The sequence below is a fragment of the Xenopus tropicalis genome, chromosome 5 (assembly GCF_000004195.4).
Source record: "Xenopus tropicalis strain Nigerian chromosome 5, UCB_Xtro_10.0, whole genome shotgun sequence".
Classification (NCBI taxonomy): domain Eukaryota; kingdom Metazoa; phylum Chordata; class Amphibia; order Anura; family Pipidae; genus Xenopus; species Xenopus tropicalis.
This window is the reverse complement of record NC_030681.2, coordinates 95,338,375-95,354,438: the sequence shown is the minus strand read 5'-3', so window position 1 is coordinate 95,354,438 and position 16,064 is coordinate 95,338,375. Positions and strand designations below refer to the sequence as shown.

Genomic DNA, 16,064 nt, shown 5'->3' with positions numbered 1-16,064 from the left:
ACAGTGCATTCCAAAAATTATCCAGACCCTTGGATCTTTCTCTTATCTCTGTTATTTGTATTTCAAAGCACTTGCACTTGTTAAGGAGTGATTTTGGCCCAGTCTTCAAAGCAGATTTGACCCAGGTTAAGTTATACTGAATAACATTTTGTGCACAGCAGTATTTGTTATTTAGTAAAATGAGATAATCGATCAATTTGTTAGTAAACTGCCGTATAGAACTATAGGTATTTAAAACTATATCTGTTGCAATTCAACACAAACCCAGGACGAATGATATGTGAACATTTAATTAAAGGTGAATTTAAATATGGTATCAGTAGATTTATACCATTTAAATGTCTATCTTCCTGTTTGCAGTTCTTGCAATATCCTTGCAAAAGAAAAAGTAGAGGGTCAGTCCGGAGATTTACAGGTTCTTGGTGTGAATCAAACTAAAAGCAGATTTCTGCCTCTGCTGCTCAAGCAACGTGATTGACTTCTCCGAGTTGTCTATATTCCGGATAAGGGTCTCCAGCCTTCTTTTTATTCTTTTTTGGTCCTCTATTGCACATCCAATAATTATGGACTGAAACTTCTGGTCTACTGGTCCTGCTGGAACTTCCGAGCTACAAGCTCCATACAGTCCCATTAACTGTTTCCTGCCATTTTCCAGGTTGTCCATGACTTTTTTCAAAATTTCATCAATAATCATGCTGGCCTGTTGTAGAGAGGATTCCTGTTGGGGGTTTCTAATGGTTTCTACAGCTACTGCAACAGTAAGGGTGCGGCCCATTAGACGTTCAGCTGTTACAAGTAGTTCTTCTCTCTCCCCTTTAAACAAAAGGCAAAATATACAAAGATTTAAGAATTTCATAGGATTTTTTAGAGCTTAAAGGAAATGTACAACCCCGACAAAAAATGTAATCAGTGAACAGTCTCTTTGAAATCATTAAATACCCGCTATTACGATTGTTCAAAGGTTAATTGTAAGGCTGATGCATCCCTTTACTTGGAATTTATTCACTCCTGTAACCCACTTGGCCCCCTCACTTAGGAACTGACTTTGGCTCTTGGCTTACTGAGCATGCTCAGTTTTTCTCAACTCAGGTTACCAAACACACCCTCCAGTCTAGCAGCCAATGAGGAGATGGCACAGCTGGATTTCCAGAGAAACTCGGCTCTAGCTCTGCACTCTGCTGGAGACACATTTTTCTTCTAACCTCCTTTCCTGAGCTCAGTTTACCCATTACAGTGCCCAATCCAAACAGGACTTTTTACCACAGGAAGTTCTACCTTTGTAAGTCTGCATTTTTATAGCACCCATGTGCTGTTTGCAGATGTAAATGTCACTGAAGATTTGTGAGAGCGAAAGTAGCTGCTGGGTGAAAGCTGCTATTTGTTACAGGAAAATGTGCTGGTGAATGGAGGGGGTATAGATATATAGATATTGTGAGAGAAATGCTGGGTCTTTTTTATTTACAATAGACTGGCATGGCGATGAGCTCTAATGTGGCCCCCTCATACGCCAATTTATATATGGACTCATTTGAGTCTGAATTTATCTATCCTCACTATATGGACAATGTATTGTTATACTGTAGAAATATTGACGATATCTTGATTCTATGGCGTGGGGGCCACATTGGAGTCAAAACGGTCGTTGCCAGTCTTAATACTCTTCCTACTCCTGTAAAATTTACTTCGAATTATGCTAAAGATATGATTGATTTTTTGGATGTTAGGATTTTTCGTACACCTATGGGAGTGGGTACTACTTTGTATCGTAAAGAGACATTGAAATACAGTACTCCATGCCCATAGTTTCCATCCTCCATCTGTGATTAAGTCCATTCCTTACACGCAATTCCTGAGAGTGTTTAGGATTAATACTGACTTTGCAACTGCATCACAGCAAGCCTATGAGATGTGTGACCGTTATGTCGAGAGGGGATACTCTTTGGATTTCCTCCACAGTGAAATGGAGAAGGCGATCAAGATGACACAGGATGACTTACCAAAAGCTTCACTAAACAAGACACAACTAGATCGGATGGTGTTTATTACTGACTATACACCAGGGAGTTACGGTGTTAATATGATACTTAAAAAGCATTGGCCCATTTTGCAGTTAGACTCTGGTCTACCATTTACCCATATGTCTCCTCCAGTGTATGCGTATCGCCGGGGTTGCTCGCTTAGAGACTTGCTGATGGTGACTGATTTGAAACATGAATCATCTGGAACGTGGCTGAAACCTGGTAAACCTGTATGTTTCAAATGCGGTGGTTGCAAAACGTGTGGCTGTTTAATCACAGGCACTACATTTGCTCTGCCCCACACTGGGAAAAAATTCTTGATACGGCATAGATTGACTTGTACCTTGGATCATGTCATCTATTGCATTATGTGCCCGTGTGGCTTTTACTATATAGGAAAATGTGTTACATCTTTCCCCACACAAATGAACAATCACAGATCAGTGATCCGTGCGGCTTTGGCTACTGGTAAGTCTGATATTCCACTTGCAAGGCACTTTACACAACAGAAACATTCGTTGCCCATGTTAAGGGCTAGTTTGATTGATCATATTCCCCCTTTATTGCGTGGTGGTGATTTCTAAACTACTACTACAAAGGGAGGCTCAATGGATTCGAAGGTTGGATACTATTGCTCCTCGTGGACTCTGACTCTGATATATAGTATATTATTCACTTCTCTAACTTTCCCACAATGGGAGATGGTTTGAGTATTTTGTTTTTCACTATCGGGTTATCCCCGCTCTCTATTGGCCCCCATATTTATGTTGATATTATTGATGATCGTGCTTTTAAAAAAATCATGTGTCAATTTTTGTTACTGATGTAATGTATAAATGTTAACTATATTTATGATGCGTGAGTAGGTGCTCCATAGATGGTGTTATGAGAGAGGGGGGTTTTAACAGTGATTTTTAATCACTTAATTGATATAATACTTACAGACTCTTGGATTGAACATGCTAATTGATTGGGAGCACTGATTAGTTCATGTTATGTGTGCACTTCACTTCCTTTCCCTATCCTGATGACGATCCTGTGGGGGTCGAGACGCGTAGATGCGATGATTGAATAAACGGACTGTTTATATATCTATTGCCGTGAGTGCTTTCTACATATGCACTCTGTATTTTTTGGTTAGCACCCGGCCGATATCTATGGAGTGGTGAGTGCCGATTTTTTGTAGACTATATATAAATTTTTTTTTATTTTTTTTTTGCAATACAAATGGTGTGGTTTGGGTGGGGGAGACATGCCCAACTTATATACATGGTAAATGTCCTTTAAAATACTGAAATTATATAATCTTTCCTCCAACAGATACACCATTTTGCATTTACCAACATTTGTGTTTTTGTCTCAGTAGGTCTTTCTGGGTGTGTTAACCTTGGGGTGGGAAAGGGAACAGATGGCCAGTCACTCTTATCTGTAACCGAGGTATGTGACAGGAGAGATGGAAGAACTTAAGGCGTATCTTCCATTTGAGTGAGGCCCACTGTTCCTGTCAATCTCTCCCCCTCCAGATTCAGGGTTAACAGCTCTAAGGCACAAGCATCTGCTATAGTTAATCCTTAGAGGCACATTTATCAACATTCAGATTTTAGTGTTTTTTTGAAACCACAAATAAAATGATATCCACTAAAACCTGCAATGTTGAGTCATTTATTAAAAAAATGGTAAGAATCATGGATTCGTTATCTATAGAGATGAGTAGGCCTTACCATCACTGATCGTCCTTATGTCATGACTGTTCTGCACGCTGTGAATCTTTTCTATCAGAGACTCCCTCTCCAGCTCTAGGGCAGAGGCTGCATCACGAAAGGCTTGGACCCTGCAAGAGTGGGAAAACTACATAATGTCACTATTCCTTTGCACTATTCATTCAGCAGAATCTGTTTCTCGCCATCATATTTGAAACCTACAAAAGCTTTGCCATAAAATTTTTATTTAATATGATGTTCAGGTATGGGACCTGTTATTTAGAATGTTTGGGGCCTCGAGTTTTCTGGATAAGTGATCTTATCGTAATTTGGATCTTCATACCATAAGTCTGTTAAAAAAATAAATGTAAACATTAAATAAACTCAATAAAAGTGTTTTGCCACCAATAAGGATTCATTATATTTTAGTTGGGATCAAGTACAAGGTACTATTTTATTATTACAGAGTAAAAGGAAATTATTTTATTAAAATAATTTTGAATTATTTGATTAAAATGGGGTCTATGGGAGATGGCCTTCCTTTAATTTGGTGATACTGGTGTATCCCATACCTGTGTAATCTCTGCAGAAAATGATCTCCATGGACCTTTAGCTATCTGAAAATAGCCTACTTTCCCTTGTCAGCACGTTACTGCTTTCTGTACACAACCCAGCATTCTGCTAAAGTTCCATTGGAAACATGTCAAAAGCAACAAAGAACTGGCAATGATATTTACACTCAAGCAACAGATAAATTGGGACAACCTCCCATGGGCTCCAGCATGTAACAGTTAGTGGGACCCGTTTATCAACACTGGTCAAACTTATCCCTGGCAGTTACCCGTGGCAACTTTTATTATTCTACTTGCAGCTGTCTGAAAAAAGCTACTCACTGATTGGCTGCTATAAATTCCTGCCCAGGTGTAAATTTACCCAGAGTTGATAAATGAGGACCACAGTAGGTCTGTGGCTGGAAAGCCTACAGCTTTATTAATTTGGCTGATATATCAGACGGTGATGTGCCTATATGTGCAACTGGGCAGTTTTGGTGAGCGTGTATGGAGCTGCTCTGGGGAGCCAAGAGAAGTAGCGTTCCCATAATAATAATGGGTTAGTTATTTTTGTTTTTGCTTATGCTGCAGTAAGGGGAATGAAAAGAACAGACATCCAGCGTGCCAAGGAGGAGGCCCCAAATACCTATCGACCCTTTATGTGGCCAAAAATAACCAGGAGTAGAAAAACAAAGACAGATAATGTCTTAAAAAAATCTCAGTCTATTAAAAATTGAGTATTTTCCAGATGCTTGTTTGAATTTTTGTTTCCTTTGAACATGTGACTAAAAGGATCTTTGGGCATTAATGTGGATTTCAGAAAAATTAACCATTACTCACGCATTCCACTTTGTGGCTTGTGGCATAGGGAACACTTTAAAGCTTTTTTCTTTTTGGTAATTATCTTAAACTGAACATCTATTATTCCAAAAAGCTGAGGGATGATGCAGAAGGAATATATTCTCCCAAACCATTCGTCATACTGCAGAGTAAGCAGTAAGTTTGACCGCTACATAAATGTTTCTTAATGAATTGCACTTAGGGAAATAACCATGCTGCTCTCAGTTTATGGCACTGGATAGAGTAAAAGAAACAGTGTGACTATTCTATGCCTGGCCTTCAACATCGCCAGTCGTTAGTGCTTCCCTCTGGCCTGCTACATCTCACCCTTTACTGGTTTCATGTTAGAGGATTATTGCATAGAATTATGCTAGGAATGGAGATAAGGAAGGTTGCTGCCAAACAATTAAAGGCAAACATGAGGGAAATAGTTATGTTTTAGCTCTATTTTCATTACAATCTAAGTTTTAGTTGGTCTTTACAGTTTAAAGTTTTGCTCCTGCTTATTGTTTCAATTACAAAATGGAAAAAATGTTCATGGATCACTCCTCTGAAAGACCCTCTCCCTTATTTGTGTGAGAACAATCAGCACAAACGTGGGGAAGGTCTAATCATACAGAGTTTGTACACAAACAGTACACATCCTATTCAGCCATGGCAGCTATGTGATGTGGATTGATTCCCACTGACATGAAAATTAAGTTCCACATTACACATTTACTGCCAATTACTGTGCAAAAACGTGTACCAAATTAGCCTTAGGTTGGTGCTACATTCTGCAAGATAGTGCTGAGGATTAGAGCTCAGGGTAATAATATACAGGTGCCTTCTGTGACTTGTGGGGACTTTTTAATTAATGAGAACAGCTATGGGTGTTTCAGATGTGGAAATAGCCTGCATGTGTCATTACACTGTGTGCCATAGCCTGTGGTCATCTGTTTAAAGTTGCATCAGAAGTGGCACAGAAATACAGAAGTGCAACCTCATCATGTAAAAAAACTGCATGCATGTTTGCTCAATAATAAATATCACTTGGGTTGAAAATACATTGTGTATTGTTTTAATTTAAAAAATCCATATTTTCCTAATTCTTTCCTACTATAAAGTACTAATGGAAAATTATGTTTTCTTCCTCTTGTAAATAGGGTAATTATTTTAAATGGAGATAGAGGTTTTTTTTTTTAAATCCTTCATAAGCTGCAGCCTAATTATAAGTAGCAGTTCAATATGCTAGTAATTTGTTCTACTATTTACTTCTTCTCAAACAGTCTCATAAGCCCAGTGTATTGGGGTTAACTACAACCCAGAGCTGAGGCAAGTAGTGCCTCCCTTTAGTTCCAACTGATAGTCTACTGTCTAGCCAGTCTACTGGCTTAAACACTGAAACTTACATTCAAATATAAGGGTATTTTTTTTGAGGTACACTACCCACTTAAATTATACTAAAATGCACCTTGCTCCCTATAACTATAGATCAACTAAAGACCCAAACTATCTATAACTTTGGTATTTGTTATTAGAGGGATGTTTTCCAAAAAGCAGTGGTGTAACTATAGAAGAAGCAAACCCCATGATTGTGACCTACTTATTAGCGAGCAGCGGGGAACGGGGGACGCAGTGCCAACTGGACCCCTCTATGTAGTGCAGTGACTAGGGGTGTACCTACCAACATGTTTGCATCTGGAAATTCAGTCCCAGAATCCATCACTGAATGAGGTAATGGAGGGGTTGCCTTGGTAAATGGTTCTTACAAATAACATAGCTTCCCTTTCAATCTGTAGAATCAGTGAGATTAACCTGTGACATTACTTTTACAAACTATATAACTGCAGCCACTCAACATTTAACCACCTGGCCCAGTTGGGTACCTAGCAAAAATGTAGTGTATAACCAGGGCTGCTGGCAACACATGACTGTCTGTGCAGGGCACTGCAGACTGTGAGTGTCCATCAGTAGTTTATTGTCCTCTGCTCACAGCAACTTGAAATGGGAAAAAATGTATATCCTGCTGATTTGCCAACAATACCTGCCTCCACAAAGCCTCTGCTTCCAATATTAAAAGTAATTTTCTTAACTCACCATAGCTATTTATTGTGTCAGGTAAGGGATAATTCACTTTTATTCCTGATGAGTTGCCAGCTATACCTACTGCCACCACAGCCTCCTGCCTTCTGTCCACAATATTTCACCAAAAGTGCAATCAATCTTTTTTTTCTATTCTAAGAGCTCCTACTTGCGCCAGGAAACAATACACACTTTATTCCTGGTGATTTGTCCCTGGCCAATATTTGACCAAAAGAATGCATAATCTTTTTTTCTCAGCTCAGAGCTCCAACTTGTGCTGGGAAACAAAAAAATATGCCTACTTTCTGGTAAGTTTCCTACAGTATCCAGAGCCACCAAAGCCACTGTTCAGTTGGGTTATATATATATATATATATATATATATATATATATATATATATATATATATATATATATATATATATATATATATATATTACACAAATATATGGCATTCCACAGACTGTAGAAAACTATTTTCCTACAAAATAGGAACAAAACAAAGGCTAGGCCAAAAGTACTGTAAAGATATATCGACCCTGGAGCGCAGAATATAGTTTTGCTGCCATATGACTTTGTAACAAGTTGACTTTTGCTTATGCTTTTCAGTCAGGCTTTCCCTCAGTAGTGCATATATATTGGGCAGGACTGGGAGATGTTATACTGTATGTATCCATAGGGAACACGTGTAGTCAGGCACCACAGGGCAGGGCAGCAGGCAGAGCGCACAGTAAGGGCATACACAGGGTACATATTATAGACATCATTCTGCTCGCTTCCTTACCTGACTTCCAGATCGTCCAAAATCTCTAACAGGTGGTTGGATCGAGCTGCCATAGAGACAGAGCGGCAGAACTTGCCTGCATTGTGCCCTTCGGTGGCTGCCTTTGCCTGGATTTTAGCCTGAGCCATAATAGCTTGCGGACTCTCCCTTCCACAGAAAAAGCACAACTGAGCAACAGAGGACAGTGAAATGCTTAGATCTTTCTAGACATCTCTCCCTCCTCCTCCTGCACTCTCACCGGGATAGAACAGCAGGATAGTGTAACATTGCCTAACATGGGCTTGGGCGGCTCCCGGCCCTGCACTAACTGTCAGCTGCTTCACTTCCCTGCCCCCAGCTGCAGCTCAGCTGCCTAAGGGACTGATTTTATGGGGCTTTGGGGGTCTCGAACTTCCCTAACCTGCTTTCCCTGTTGTTTATAAACTGTGCTTACACCCCTCCAGATGTTCAATCACTCATTCTCTGCTGCTGATCATATATATAATATAATGTACCTACTCTCATTCAACTGTTCATTCACTCACTCTACTGCAGATACACTGCCTGTTCTGCTCATATTTACACTGTACACTCAAACCATTCATTTCATTTATAGCCTACTGTATGGGTCCTCCCCAACCAAGGGACAGAGCCTGCTTATATTAAGGGTGAAGACACACTGGGCTACTAGTAGCAGATATTTTTTCTCAGCTACTAATCTCCAGAAAATACCCTGCCATAGACAATACTGAAAATTGCCTCTGCTAAAACACACGTAGAGACGGTTATCAGTAAATGGTCAGCATTGTCTTTTAGTAGCCAGAATGATGATATTGTACGAAACCTCATATGGGAGGGGGGTTATGTGAGTCGCAAACACGCATGTGCATGGGGAATAGAGATGTAGCGAACTGTTCGCCGGCGAACTAATTCGCGCGAACATCGGGTGTTCGCAAGTCCGCAAATTCGCGAACTTTTCGTGATGTTCACAATTTGGGTTCGCTGGCACCGAAAAAATCGCAAAACTTACAATAACGTTACGAATGCTCCGAAAAAGTCGCAAAACTTACGATAACGTTACGACTGCTCCGAAAAAGTCGCAAAACTTACGATAACGTTACGAATGCTCCGAAAAAGTCGCAAAACTTACGATAACGTTACGAATGCTCCGAAAAAGTCGCAAAACTTACGATAACGTTACGAATGCTCCGAAAAAGTCGCAAAACTTACGATAACTTTACGAAAGCGCCGGAAATTACGAAAAAGTCGCAAAATTACCGATCATTTCGAAAAACGGCGTGTGTCAATTTTTCAGAGAAGTTTTTGCCCTTGATCCCCCTCCTGCATGCCACTGTCCAGGTCGTGGCACCCTTTAAACAACTTTAAAATCAGTTTTCTGGCCAGAAATGGCTTTTCTAGGTTTTAAAGTTCGCCTTCCCATTGAAGTCTATGGGGTTCGCAAAGTTCGCGAACAGGTTCGCAAACTTTTTTTTTGAGGTTCGCTACATCCCTAATGGGGAATTTAGGGCCACCCCACCGCACTGAAAATCAGCTGCAACTCCGGCCATTGCAAGCTTCACTGGTATTTTTTTCTTATTAAGGGTAATGGTACATGGGAAGATTATCATTGTTTGTAGCTCCAGAAATGTATTGCACTTAGAGATTGGGAAAAAATCTATAAATCTCTTCCCCAAAGTAAATGGGAAATACTGCGATGATGCCTTGTTCTGTCTAGTGACAGGTTTGTATCAATGGAAAATGCAGAGCCACATGTTTCATTCATATGTGGTTAGCAATAAGCAGAACAAGGCAAGATTGTGGCATTTCCCATTCACAGGGGAGGGTGATTTGTAACACTAAACCCTTCCTGCAATGCTCCTACAGGGGACTTTGTACTTACTTATACTCTTAGGTAACAACATACACACCACCAGGAAGCCCCAGTTGGCAAGCATCCAGTTTTGGGCACAATCAGCTGTCAGGGTCCTAAGGAAATTTCTGCCTGCTTCAGGGAAATGCAAAACTATGGGAATTAGTATTGGCTGATATATAAACAAGGAGATAGAGTATAGGTAACTACCTTATGTGCTGTTTTTAACTATTCACAGAAAATTAGCAACAAAACGGTGTAAAATATGGTGAAATAGATTAGCCCTACACTTTCCTAACTTGTTTCTGTTGCCTTTTTTTCCCAATGGAAAGCAATGCAAGGGTCAGAATGAGTACAATACACACAATAGGGGCGTATTTATTAATACTGGAGACAAACATCACCGGTGATGTTGCCCATAGCAACCAATCAGCAATTAGATTTGAATGGTCCTCTACAAGTTAAAAAAACAAAAGCAAAGATCTGATCATCGGTGATGTTTGTCTCCAGTGTTAATAAATGCACCCCTACTGTAAGTTCTGAACTTCTATTTCTGTTAAGTAACAATGTTAAGATCATATTTTATAGAACAGCTTACGTGTTACAGAAAACAGTAAACTTTAACCTACAATTTTACAAGATTTTTACTGTTAGCTGGATGAGGCATATTGCACAACAGTGATAGCAAGCCCTTTTATGCAGTCACCTGCTGCTACTTACATTCCAGCTCATACCATTATTGCTCATACTCATTCAGGCATTAGGGAGTTAAAATCTACAGCTATTGGTGTTTTGGTGCCAGAGTGTTCCTTATCAGGACAGCGTTTGTCATTGTATATACTGTTTTCCCCATATGTAGGGTTACTCTGTAGCATGTAAAACACTTCCTTCTTTGCAGTTTCCCAGACTTTGTACAGTGTCACATTGCCTTATTTTAGGGACTGCTGTCAGGTCTTTTATTTTTTGTTTATGAACGTTGTGGTTTGCAATAATGTGGGTGCTCTTAAAGTGATATTTTTATAGGCATGTGTGGAAAAGTGCATGACCTGATCTGGAAGGAGAAAGCAATTTTGCAGCCTTATTGCTGCAGTGAAATAAATGAGATATTGGATGACAAACCTTGGTGGGGAAACATAACATTATAGTGCAAGTTTAAATTGATGATTATTAGTCAGTGTTAGAACTATATGCACCAATTAGTAAAAAAAAAAAAAAGTCGACAGCAGTTCTGTCATTCCTTCCAAAATAAACTGAGCTACCCTTGGTATGAAGAGAGAGCCATCTTGGTCATAACAGCCTTAATAGCTTCACCATTTCCATTAAAAACAGGCCCTCTTCAGAAAAGTCACATTAGCCGCCTGTGCCTCCATTGTGAATTATGTGGCAGATTTGAGTTTGCTCCATAAATTATACAGGGCCCGCCTTGTGTCTTCTGGAGTGCTCATGGAGAATAGTGGTAACAAACTTACTTCTCGACTGTTTGCACGCCTGTTTTAGAGCAGTAATGGCAGTTGTCGTTGGAGGGGGTAATATTGAGTATTCTCTGAGCACGGATCTACAAAACACCTAAAATGGCATTACCCTAAAGTTTACCACTTTTTTAATACTAAAAACACGTGAAACTGATAATTGATTAACTTGCACTGATGTACTACAATATATTCCATATCTCTTCCCTGCCCCCCTCACAAACATTTCCACTTTTGCAATTTCCAGAGCAGATACCTCAATGCAGTTTTTGAATAGAAGTATATTGGGGGAACTTCCATTTTAATGCAGGACATCAGATACATTCCAGCTGAAAAGGGATTCCATTCCCTCTGCTGTAAAATGGTTGGGAACAATCCTTTCCATTAAAGAAGAGAAGCCCAATAGGCTGTGAACGTAAATATGGTCCTACCAGGAATCTTAAAATTTAAATTCTTCTTAAATTCCTGCATCACCTGACTTTCTTTTCCCTACTGAACCGTTTATAGCTTTTATAGCATAAAGCTTACAAAAAAATAAAAAAGATAAACAAAATAACACCAGTTTGGCATAGTGCAGGATAAAATACACAATCTGTCCTTAAGGTGGCCATACACAGTAAGATCCCTAAGGTGGACAATATCGGACTAATTGAAGTTAAACCAGCAGGCAGAGGCACAGTCGAGGACTGAATTGGATTGTTGGTTGGACAGAATATCAAACCTGCCCGATCAAGATCTGGGCAATTTTAGGCTGGGTAGGCCCAGTGGGGGGTGCCCATACATGGGCAGATAAGCTGCCAAATCAGTCTAAAGGACCCAAATTGGCGGCTTAAATTTGTATGGCCACTTTTAGGTTATTCATTCCTTCAACCCTTTTATAATGAAAACTTTTCCAGGTGTTGGATGATTAAAGGGATATGTTTTATTCTTTAGCAAAAGAAAGTCCCTCCTAATTGATAAATGTAGTAAATGGCAGCTGAGCAGATAATTGGCTTCATGAAATGATTGCCCTTCCCATTTCCTACACAATACTTGAAATTGATTATAATTAGCAAATTACAACAGCAAAATGGAAAGACTGGGGGTAGGAAGCCGGATACTTTTTAATATATATTTTTCTAATTTCTTACCTATAGTCCTCTGCAAAACAAGGCACAGGCTTTAGTACATTCAGTGAATGTGTGATTAAAAGTTGTATCATCTTTGAAGTTCACCTAAAACAATCTGGGTTAGAAAGGCTCTAAACTGGAAAACAAAGCCATTACAATTCACATCTTGCACAACTCATTTTTTTCATATACTCACTGTATTCATTTGGATAGAATGGCAAATGCAGACTGGAGTTGGGTAAAATGCACTATAAGGGCTAAACTACTCGCTGAGTGTGACGACTATTATTTTCAGTATTTTTTCATTGATAATCTTCAGAGAATCTAAATTAATAGTCTTCAAAGCAAGTTTTTTTTTTTTTTTTTACATATATATCAACATATACTAATACACAGATAGGTAAAATCTAAGACAAAAACTTTTTAAGTGTCCCTGCAGTCAAATTTCAGGGAAAAGACAAAAGAACAAAAAAAGAAAAAGGACAATCACAGATTTGAAGAAAGAATCAAACAAAGTAATGTATTTGTTCCTGCTTTTTTACATCTCCATCATACTACTTCTGATAGCTTCTTTCAAATTGTCATCTGTAAAATAAATGAAGCTTTAAATACCTCTTTTGGCAACAGTTGCAGACATTACTACTCCTCATAATACCCAAGGCAATCTTCAAAACAGCACTTTTGTTTTTGGCAAAATGCATTGTAAATATGCTATTTAGCTAAATTAATGCCATACGGGGCTGATTCTCTTTGCTGCTTTTTTTACCCCTACGCTAGCATAGGCTTACTTCCTACTCCTGCACCTGGAACCACTGCATTGGCCAAGGTGCAGGCACATGTGGTAGATTTTGGCAGGAAACGCATGAAATCTGATGCGCATGCTTGCACCCAGGCTGACACAATGGTTCTATGTGCAGACAAGAAAGAAGGCTGATGTCAATGTAGGGCCCGATTCCTGGCTGGCATTTTTTTTACCGTGTGCCTTAGCACAAAAATAGATAGATTTTTTATAATTCTAACATTTTAAACATTACTTGTTTACATGGACACAGGTAAAATAGTATTACAGGTAAAATAAATTTTTGTTTTGTTTTTTGGTTCTTTAACAGACATAATTTCCCCCACTGGATTTAGGTCTGCCAGATTGGTCGGGAAATGAGTATATACAAATCCAACAAACCTTAATCCAATCCTGTAAGTTTGGCTTCTGTGTTATCATTTGCATCTGTAGAAATGGTGGAAAGCAAAATGTAAAATATAATATGAATATATGGTATGAAAGATCGTTCCTCATTTTATTACTAGAAGTTTTTGACTCTAAAAAGATGTTTAATACTCTTTTAACACTACACTTTTATTGTTTTTGCTATTATTAATACTCTCTAGCACTTTGTCTGCTATTAAGGAAAATATGACAAACCAGCTAAGCACACTCCTTTAAGGCCTTATACAGTCTATGCTACAATTCTGTAATTCTAGTTTTATGCTTATCAGTATAAAACTATTCCGGTAGTTTCATGTATAGGCAATAAGCCAACTCCTGCTCCAGCTTTGCCCCTGCCTGATTCATCTACCATTTATAAACTATACACCTATATACAATTACTCCTATCCATATAAACAGATTCTCAAATATATTGTGCTGTGCCGAAGAAGGAATAAATTACAACCTTGAATCAGATGAACATTTAACAGAACATTGTATTCAGATTTTTTGAAAGCATGTTGATGTAATGCCTAGCTCTGAAGGAGCAGAATCGATACTAAAAGAAAAAAATCTCAGGATAGTGTCAGTCCTAACTGTTGTAATTTGATCAGCCAGAAGTGTCTTATGCTTCTAATATAGCACAATTAAAAAGATCATTTAAAAAAAGGTTAGGGATCCCTGTTATAGGTCATAGAAAAGAATAGAATGCCCTAAGGTGGGCATATTTGGGAAAGATCCACTCATCTGGTTACCTTGCTAAACAAGCGGATCTTTCAGTGTATGGCCACCTTTACTCTTTCAACTGGTCTTCATTTTTCATTTTATAGTTTTTGAATTATTTGCTTATTATTCTGTAATGGACCAAATATATTCATCATACAATTCTTTGCTGCGTTTCTAGAGTAACTAAAAGATTAGCGATCAGTTAGCCCTTGAAGTACCAAACCGGACATCTAATGAACAAAGAGCTAACTAGTTCAGAAACCTCCCAAATGAAATATTAACAATTGCAAAGTGACTTAGAAAATCATTGCCTATATCATGCCAAAAGATAAAAGTAAACTACTAAAGTGTGTGTTCAGATGGTAAAGATTCCTTTCGTTTGTGCCTGTAATCAAAAAGGTCATGTCCTTGGTAAAATAATTTTTTTCTTTATTTTTTTTAGTGAAATTTTGTATGCTACATGTGAAGCAAATAAAAAGTTAGCTGAGTACACAAGCACAGCCCACACTACCCACCCCCGCCACCTAACCCCACACTAAACAAAGCACAGACTAGATATACACAGTATTTCATCTTTCTACACACTCTCACTGGCAGCGTACCTTGTCTTGAATCACATACAGTGGCTTGCAAAAGTATTCGGCCCCCTTGAACTTTTCCACATTTTGTCACATTACAGCCACAAACATGAATCAATTTTATTGCAATTCCACGTGAAAGACCAATACAAAATGGTGTACACGTGAGAAGTGGAACGAAAATCATACATGATTCCAAAATTTTTTACAAATAAATAACTGTAAAGTGGGGTCTGCATAATTATTCAGCCCCCTGAGTCAATACTTTGTAGAACCACCTTTTGCTGCAATTACAGCTGCCAGTCTTTTAGGGTATGTCTCTACCAGCTTTGCACATCTACAGACTGAAATCCTTGCCCATTCTTCTTTGCAAAACAGCTCCAGCTCAGTCAGATTAGATGGACAGCGTTTGGGAACAGCAGTTTTCAGATCTTGCCACAGATTCTTTATTGGATTTAGATCTGGACTTTGACTGGGCCATTCTAACACATGGATATGTTTTGTTTTAAACCATTCCATTGTTGCCCTGGCTTTATGTTTAGGGTCGTTGTCCTACTGGAAGGTGAACCTCCGCCCCAGTCTCAAGTCTTTTGTAGACTCCAAGAGGTTTTCTTCCAAGATTGCCCTGTATTTGGCTCCATCCATCTTCCCATCAACTCTGACCAGCTTCCCTGTCCCTGCTGAAGAGAAGCACCCCCAGAGCATGATGCTGCCACCACCATATTTGACAGTGGGGATGGTGTGTTCAGAGTGATGTGCAGTGTTCGTTTTCCGCCACACATAGCGTTTTGCATTTTGGCCAAAAAGTTCCATTTTGGTCTCATCTAACCAGAGCACCTTCTTCCACATGTTTGCTGTGTCCCCCACGTGGCTTGTGGCAAACTGCAAACGGGACTTCTTATGGTTTTCTGTTAACAATGGCTTTCTTCTTGCCACTCTTCCATAAAGGCCAACTTTGTGCAGTGCACGACTAATAGTTGTCCTATGGACAGATTCCCCCACCTGAGCTGTAGATCTCTGCAGCTCGTCTAGAGTCACCATGGGCCTCTTGGCTGCATTTCTGATCAGCGCTCTCCTTGTTCGGCCTGTGAGTTTAGGGGGATGGCCTTGTCTTGGTAGGTTTACAGTTGTGCCATACTCCTTCCATTTCTGAATGATCGCTTGAACAGTGC

General features: G+C 39.2%; 1 protein-coding gene across 1 annotated transcript; it reads right to left on the bottom strand.

Annotated features, from left to right (window-relative positions):
- Positions 1–272: 272 nt before the first annotated feature.
- On the bottom strand, positions 273–8,201 carry bag2 (BAG cochaperone 2). The gene is made up of 3 exons (NM_001006728.1): positions 7,958–8,201; positions 3,740–3,849; positions 273–813 (listed from the first exon to the last, which is right to left on the bottom strand). Exons 1-3 carry the CDS (start codon positions 8,083–8,085, stop codon positions 410–412), a joined length of 642 nt encoding a protein of 213 aa, NP_001006729.1. The 5' UTR covers positions 8,086–8,201; the 3' UTR covers positions 273–409.
- Positions 8,202–16,064: the final 7,863 nt, after the last annotated feature.

Bases quoted from the DNA above. Each gene is read 5' to 3' on its own strand.
- bag2 (NM_001006728.1), bottom strand. From the start codon at position 8,085: ATGGCTCAGGCTAAAATCCAGGCAAAGGCAGCCACCGAAGGGCACAAT. The intron at 3,850-7,957 runs GTAAGGAAGCGA...CCACTCTTGCAG, and splicing joins TTGGACGATCTGGAAGTCAG to GGTCCAAGCCTTTCGTGATG. The intron at 814-3,739 runs GTAAGGCCTACT...TTTTGTTTAAAG, and splicing joins CATAAGGACGATCAGTGATG to GGGAGAGAGAAGAACTACTT.